At 39.4% G+C, this 8,450-nt stretch overlaps 1 protein-coding gene across 1 annotated transcript; it reads right to left on the bottom strand.

The window, feature by feature from the left end:
* Positions 1 to 3,325: 3,325 nt before the first annotated feature.
* LOC309561895 (transmembrane protein 238-like) lies at positions 3,326 to 3,874 on the bottom strand. Its single transcript, XM_082265958.1, is given in 2 exon segments — positions 3,326 to 3,825; positions 3,827 to 3,874. Coding segments are annotated over 2 exon segments (522 nt in total). The 5' UTR covers positions 3,860 to 3,874; the 3' UTR covers positions 3,326 to 3,336.
* Between the last annotated feature and the right edge of the window lie 4,576 nt (positions 3,875 to 8,450).

Raw genomic sequence — 8,450 nt, forward strand, 5'->3', positions numbered from 1 at the left:
GTCCTTTTACAATACATATGTTCATATGTTTAATGTGATTTCAGAATATTTTTTTTAATAAACAAACAGTGAGCAGTAAGAAATTCCTTTGTTTTCTTATGAATTCATGAGATTCTAAGTGGTGTTAACAGGTGGATCAAGAGAGAGACCTGTGATATCTTTGAGTTAAAGTGGCTGTAAACACTTATAAACCATATAACCAGTGAATTGAGTGGCCTCAGTTGATACACAGACATGTGCACTAAGTGTTAGAACTCCTTTTACACAAGATGTACCTCTTTATCTGCAGTCTTCTCTTCTCTACATCAATTGAAAGTGCAGAATGTATGCAACTTGTCTGAGCTACCAGAAAGCAGGGGGTGGGGGAGATGAATTTACACTCAATGAGGGGAGCTGATTGGAGGGAAGGGACAAAAACCCTTCATCAGTATACAGGAACAGAGCTGAGGCTTTCAGTCACATGCTGTGTGCTGGGTAGATCCCTTTGCTGTCATCTATTTTTTTTTTTTTTTTTTTAAGGAAAACTTTTCAAAAGTGACTCGTGGAAATAGCAGAACGAGGAAGTAAACAGAAATGACACAGTGGGGTGTATTTACTAAAGGCAAATAGACTGTGCACTTTGCAAGTCTGCTGCACTTTTTTTCCATAGTAAATGTAAACATGGTAAAGCTTCACCTTGCAAAGAATATCCAATCAGGTGCAAGGAACATTTTAAAATGCATTTTTGCTTGCACGGGATTGGATTACCACATTTACTAAGCTCTGGAAAAATCAGTGCAACTGCACTTGAAAAGTTTGGACTGGGACAAGCACACATTTATAGAGGGATATGCTTTTTCATATTTCATGTCTGAGGTTTACAACATCTTTAATGCTGTATATGATCTTCAGCTAACACCAATATCCATCAAAATATTTGAGGGCACATCTTACAGTGCACCTAGGTGGATCGAAGTGGCATGCTGGGAATTTATGGATTTCTAAGATGGGATGATATTTGTGATGCATTGCACATTTTTTCTGTGTCTCACAACTAACAAGTTGTAACTGTTTGGTGTGTGCACGGCTTATGTGTTTTTTTTTTTTTTTAAGTACTTAACTTCTTTCCACTGACGTAACACATATATAGTGCACTGTCTTTTTTTTTCAGTTGTGCCGCAAATATGCATATCTACCTTTGTGCTGGGAGCGCGCTGCACACAAGAGATCGGGTCTCACTGAGAGCCCCGGGCCTTGTACTAACTATTGGAACCCAGATCTCCTGATTCCGGGTCACCTGATCCTTGTGGTAGCCTCTGATTGGCTACCACAGTGATCAGTCACTGTGAAGCCCGCCCCTGTGTTTTTCTCTGTGAATAGAGAGGAAAGATACAATGTATATTTTACTTTCCTTGCAGAGAGTGGAAAAAAGTGTGTGGAAAATGTGTGTAAAAAATATATAAATAAATGAATAAAAAAAAAAAGTAAATACCTAGATCAAGGTGAGTGCCAGAGTTAGTGTTTGAGTCAAGTAAGGTTCAAATTTCATGGTCAGAGTCAGTATATTTTGGGCAGGATTTATTTATTTTTGTAAATTAACATCAGTGTCAGTATGTTTCAGGTAAAAAGAAAAAAAAAAGAAAAGAAATGCGCACTATTGCTTCTGGGCTGTACTAGGGGTACAAACAACAACTGACATGCACATATTTGGTATCGCTGATTGTCAGGAGCAGGAGAATTGTTTTTGGGTTGTTCTTTGGTGGTAGGTTATGGTAGTAACAAGAAATATACAGCTACATTTAATAAAAAAAGCTTTTTTCTTTTTTTTTACTTTTATGGGCCAATTTTCCTTTGATAAAAAAAAAAAAGGAAAAAAAACGGAGATATCCATAACAATTTACTACCAAATGAAAGCCCAATTTGTCCTGAAAAAGACAACTGGATGCACAAAGTAGTTGTGATATGTCCCGTTTTACTAACACATGTCAAAATTGCAAAATTGTGCTTAGGCATTAAGGTATGTTTTGCCCTTAGGCATGAATGAGTTAAGGGAGAGCTTTACTATTTATAATAGAAATGTAGCATTTTTGTGTGCAGTGATTTCACATAGCTGTTAGCCCCCGTTCACACTAAGGAGACCTGTGAGGCGACCTGGTCGCCTCACAGGTCACCGCAGGCCGCCTCCCATAGGGAAGCTGCGGACCTGTTCTAATAGGAGCGACACAAGTCGCTCCGACTTAGAAAAAAGGTCCGGAGCTTCTTTGGGGCGACCAGGAGGCGACCGCCATAGACTTCAATGTTATGAAGTCCGTGGCGGCCGCTCCGAGGTCGCGGCGCGCTGCTCGCACCGCGATCTCGGAGGTCGCCCCGGGAAGTAGCGTCGCGGTAGTGTGAACCGGCGCTTAGCTGCTCTTTAGTTGGTGCAGGGATAACATTTATTTCAATTAGATCCCACATTGCGTCATATAAGGTACACTTTTGATAAAATATACTGTAAACATCAAATATATCCAAACAGAAGGAGAAAAATCGTCAATGATAAATAATACAGATAGTTGGAGATGCCTAGTGGAAGAAGGTACATTAATACATATTTTTTGGTCCTGTCCTAAATTATCAAACTTCTGGGAAAAAGTTAAAGAAATTATGCAAAAATTTTCAGAAATAAAGATACCAGAAGATCCGGCTTTTTTCCTCTTACAATTAAGCAAAATACCAGCAGAAAGATATAGGAGATCTATATTATGTCATCTAGCAAATGCAGCTAGATCTTGCATACCTATTAACTGGAAAAAACAAACACCTCCAACAATAGAATGTTGGATACGTAAAGTAGAAGAAATAAATAAAATGGAAGACTTAGTACTGACAGCTCAACACAAAAGAGGAAAATATATAGAAACATGGAACACATGGAAGTTTTTTATTAAGGAATCAGGGAAGAACTTTTTCAGAAGAGGATATGATAGACCCGTAAATAATAAATTGGTTGGCTCGGCAGGAAAAGGAGGAGATACTCTCCCCCCTTTTTTTTTTTTTTTTTTCTCTGGGGTTGATTTTGTTTATAAAGATAGAGTATTAAGGTGAAGATGAAGTTAAGGGAATAAGAAGAAAGTAAATCAAGAATAAGATTTGATTATAATAAATGTGGTTTGCTTTCTTGGATGTATGTTATCATTTGAAAAAAACTAATAAAAATACATAATTGAAAAAAAAAACCAAACAAACAGAAGGAGAAAAAATGTACAGCATTAAAACTAAACAGTGTTCATTCAATATGTTATAATATACATTGCACATTTATTACTGTAATTTATTAAATTCTGTATTAAAATACCAACCTCAATGCAGATTTCTTTATATAGGAGATGTATGAATACTTCTCACTTTTTGATCCATATCTAGAACAGCAGAGACACTGGTAGGTTGTTGTGTCATCGGTATAGTAACTGGTCTATCCATCCACTTTGGCATTGGACCTGGGCTTTCTCTTCTGACCTGCTTTGCTGGTCTAGCATCACGACGACTTCTGAAGCTACTGGACAGTCGTCCAGACAATGTCCTGACAAGTCCCATAACACCAGTATTCTTCTTAAGCCCGATGTCATCAGCTAACTCCTCTGGAGGAACTTCAATGTTTCCAGTGTACCAAAATACCCACCAGATGAGGCTCAGAAAGATCACTATAGATCCAGCATAAATTAGGAAGTCATAGAAAAAGACATTGGCAAATACTCCAATTAGGAGAACAGCCAGCCCAAAAATATCAAAAGCCACTGCCAGCCAAAAACAGCAAGTGCAGCGACCGAGCCCTGCACGGCTAAGGGCCATGACAGAAAAAAAATGGAAGAAATGTGTTGGTACTGGCTGTCACAGTCATGAGATCAAAGTTCACGTGTTTGAAACATCCGTTCCAGCAAAATATCCAGGTGTATTTTACCTTCTGGCAGGAGAATTGCTTAATGACTTCATAAAGACACGAGGTAGGCTGTAGTAAAAGATTAACAAGGGTGAGGTAACCAAGCTATTTTGATCTGATAAAAAAGAAATATCCTTTCTTCTGAACAGAAGCCATTTTCAAGCTTGTGTGCTGGTGCAGCATATACCGACGATAGGTTAAATCTACATGGCAAAGAGAATAATACTATCTAGTAAAAAAAAAAAAAAGGCCTTCTGTTATCTAGTCACTTGGGAAATTGACAAATCCCTTAAGCACGCATCCTTAAACTACCAGCCAGGTAATGCTTGTTTATATTACCTGAACTAGAAAGAGTATGAATGCTTGTCTAGAGTCCAGAGACAAACTCCTTTTTGCGATCTTTTTGCGATCTTTTTGCGACTCCTTTTAATGACTGTCTGTGATTAAACTATGTTTTTTTTCTGACAGGAATATAACACCTGTAACTACCAAGCACCTAGCCTTTCTCTGCTTAACATCAACAGGTAAACAAATGCTTCAGGATTAGACAGGTTACCTGGGAGTCATGGAGACGTCATTTAAACACCTCAGGTGATTTTCTTGTAATTCAGAGCACTCAATAGCTCAGTTCTACAAACACATTTAGGTTATACAATAGATTATAGTTCACATACATTTGAGGAAATTGTGAATGTAAATAAATGATTTACTTATGACAGTATTGCTGCTTTAGTATAAAGTGTTTATATATATATATATATATATATATATATATATATATACACACACACACACAGTATCTCACATAAGTGAATGCACCCCTCACATTTTTGTAAATATTTTATTATACCTTTTCATGTGACAACACTGAAGAAATTACACTTTGCTACAATGTAAAGAAGTGAGTGTACAGCTTGTATAACTGTATACATTTGCTGTCCCTTTAAATAACTCAACACACAGCCATTAATATTTAAACTTCTGGCAACAAAAGTGAGTACACCCCTAAGTCAAAATGTCCAAATTGGGCCCAAAGTGTCAATATTTTGTGTGGTCACCATTATTTTCCAGTACTGCCTTAACCCTCTTGGGCATGGAGTTCACGAGCTTCACAGGTTGAAGGGCACGCATGCTGATCTTGGCATTGAAAGGGGCACGCACGCTGGTCTCTGCATTGAAAGGGGGCATGTACGCTGGTCACTGCATTGAAAGGGGGCATGTACGCGGGTCTCTGCATTGAAAGGGGGCATATACCATCTCCTGTACCATGACCTGTGCCATGCCTATACCATATCTGTGCCATGCCTATACCATATCTGAGCCATGCTTATACCATCTCCTGTACCATCACCTGTGCCATGCCTGTACCATCACCTATGCCATGCCTATACCATCACCTGTGCCATGCCTGTACCATGACTTCAAAGTCACGCAATTTTTTACTGCGTTTTTTGACGCGAAGCAATACCTATTACATTTTTCTTTTTGCGCCCCCCCAAAAATTTTAAGCACCAGCCGCCACTGCTGGAGACATGCTCTTGCTAGTCTATCACCTTTTACCCTCACCATCTTTAGCAAGGCAGTGGTCGTCTTAGAGGTGTGTTTGGGGTCGTTATTATGTTGGAATACTGCCCTGCGGCCCAGTCTCCGAAGAGAGGTGATCATGCTCTGCTTCAGTATGTCGCAGTACATGTTGGCATTCATGGTGTTCTCCATGAACTGTAGCTCCCCTGTGCCGGCAGCACTCATACAGTCCGAGACCGACATTCCACCACCATGCTTGACTGTAGGCAAGACACACTTGTCTTTGTACTCCTCACCTGGTTGCCGCTACACACGCTTGACACCATCTGAACCAAATAAGTTTTGTCTTGGTCTCATCAGACCACAGGACATGGTTCCAGTAATCAATGTCCTAATTCTGCTTATCTTCAACAAACTGTTTGCTGGGCTTCCATTTGGGGCAACAGCCATGCAGACAAATTGGATGCAGTGTGCGGCGTATTATCTGAGCACTGACAGGCTGACCCCCCACCCCTTCAACCTCTGCAGCAATGCTGGCAGTACTCATACGCTTAATTCCCAAAGACAACCTCTGGATATGACACTGAGCATGTGCACTTAACCTCTTTGGTCGATCATGGCGAGGCCTGTTCTGAGTGGAACCTGTCCTGTTAAACCCCTGTATAGTCTTGGCCACTGTGCTGCAGCTCAGTTTCAAGGTCTTGGCAATCTTCTTATAGCCTAGGCCATCTTTATGTAGAACAGCAATTCTTTTTTTCAGATCCTCAGAGAGTTATTTTGCCGTGAGGTGCCATGTTGAACTTCCAGTGACCAGTATGAAAGAGTGAGAGTGAAAATACCAAATTTAACACACCTGTTCCCCATTCACAGCTGAGACTTTGTAACACTAATGAGTCACATGACACTAGGGAGGGAAAATGGCTAATTGGGCCCAATTTGGACATTTTCACTTAGGGGTGTATTCACTTTTGTTGCCAGTGGTTTAGACATTAATGGCTGTGTGTTGAGTTATTTTGAGGAACCACAAATTTACACTGTTATACAAGCTGTACACTCACTACTTTACATTGTAGCAAAGTGTCATTTCTTCAGTGTTGTCAAATGAAAAGATATAATAAAATACAAACCCAATTCCAAAAAAGTTGGGACACTGTACAAATTGTGAATAAAAAACGAATGGACTAATTTACAAATCTCATAAACTTATATTTTATTCACAATATAATATAGATAACAGATCAAATGTTGAAAGTGAGACATTTTGAAATGTCATGCCAAATATTGGCTAATTTTAGATTTCATGAGAGCTACACATTCCAAAATAGTTGGGACAGGTAGCAATAAGAGGCTGGAAAAGTTAAATTTAAATATAAGGAACCGCTGGAGGACCGATTTGCAACTTATTAGGTCAATTGGCATAGGTATATCCAAGTTTTAGAACAACATATGCTCCCATCCAGACGTCATCTCTTTCAGGGAAGACCTTGCATTTTCCAACATGACAATGCCAGACCACATACTGCATCAATTACAGCATCGTGGCTGCGTAGAAGAAGGATCCGGGTACTGAAATGGCCAGCCTGCAGTCCAGATCTTTCACCATCACCCATAGAAAACATTTGGCGCATCATAAAGAGGAAGATGCAACAAAGAAAACCTAAGATAGTTGAGCAACTAGAAGCCTGTGTTAGACAAGGATGGGACAACATTCCTATTCCTTAACTTGAGCAACTTGTCTCCTCAGTCATCAGACGTTTGCAGACTGGTATAAAAAGAAGAGGGGATGCTACATAGTGGTAAACATGGCCTTGTCCCAACTTTTTTGAGATGTGTTGATGTCATGAAATTTAAAATCAACTTATTTTTTCCCTTAAAATGATACATTTTCCCAGTTTAAACATTTGATATATCATCCATGTTGTATTCTGAATAAAATATTGAAATTTGAATCCGGTTTGTATATACAAAAATGTGAGGGTGTACTCACTTCTGTGTGTGTGTGTGTGTGTGTGTGTATATATATATATATATATATACATACATACAGTCAGGTCCATAAATTTTGGTACATCGACACAATTCTAATCTTTTTGGCTCTATACTCCCCCACAATGGATTTGAAATGAAACAAACAAGATGTGCTTTAACCACTTTAGCCCCGGAAGATTTGGCTGCTCAAAGACCAGGCACTGAGTGACTTTAACGGACAATTGCGCGGTCGTGCGACTCTGTACCCAAACAAAATGTACGTCTTTTTTTTCCCACAAACAGAGTTTTCTTTTGGTGGTATTTGATCACCTGTGCAGTTTTTATTTTTTGCGCTATAAACAAAAAAAAGAGTGACAATTTTGAATAAATAAGAATATTTTTCACATTTTTATATAAGAAATCCTCACAAAAAAAATGTAAAAATCAAAATTTTTTAACATTTTAAGCCAATTTGTTTTCAGCTGCATATTTTTGGTAAAAAAAATTGCAATAAGCTTATTTTGATTGGTTTGCGCAAAAGTTATTGCGTTTACTAACTACGGGAAATATTCATTTATGTCATTTTTACTGTTTTTCTTTTTTTTTACTAGTAATGGCAGCGATCTGTGATTTTTTGCGGGACTGCGACATTGCGGCAGACAGATTGGACCCCTGACTGACATTTTTGACACTTTTGGGAGTACCAGTGACATTACTACAGTAATAAGTGCTATAAATATGCACTGTTACTGTCAAAATGACACTGGCAGGGAAGGGGTTAACTTTATTGGTGATCTAGGGGCCTGATTCTAACTGTCAGCGGCATGGCTTGTTAGATCATCACAGAGACATGTGATCCTATATAGCAGGATCGCATAGCCTCTGTGATGATCTAAGGGAGAATGACAGATGGCTGTATTTACATCAGCCATCTGTCTTTCTCCCTCTGCAGCGGGAGATCGTGAGTGACCGGAGCCGCCGGTCACTCACGCTAGCTCCCCAGGGAACGAGCGGGGGCGGGAGCGCGCCGCCGGCGGCGCGCTTTTGCCCCCCACAGGCT

The sequence above is a fragment of the Pelophylax lessonae genome (genome assembly GCF_965119305.1).
Source record: "Pelophylax lessonae genome assembly, chromosome: 8".
NCBI classification, from domain to species: Eukaryota; Metazoa; Chordata; class Amphibia; order Anura; family Ranidae; genus Pelophylax; species Pelophylax lessonae.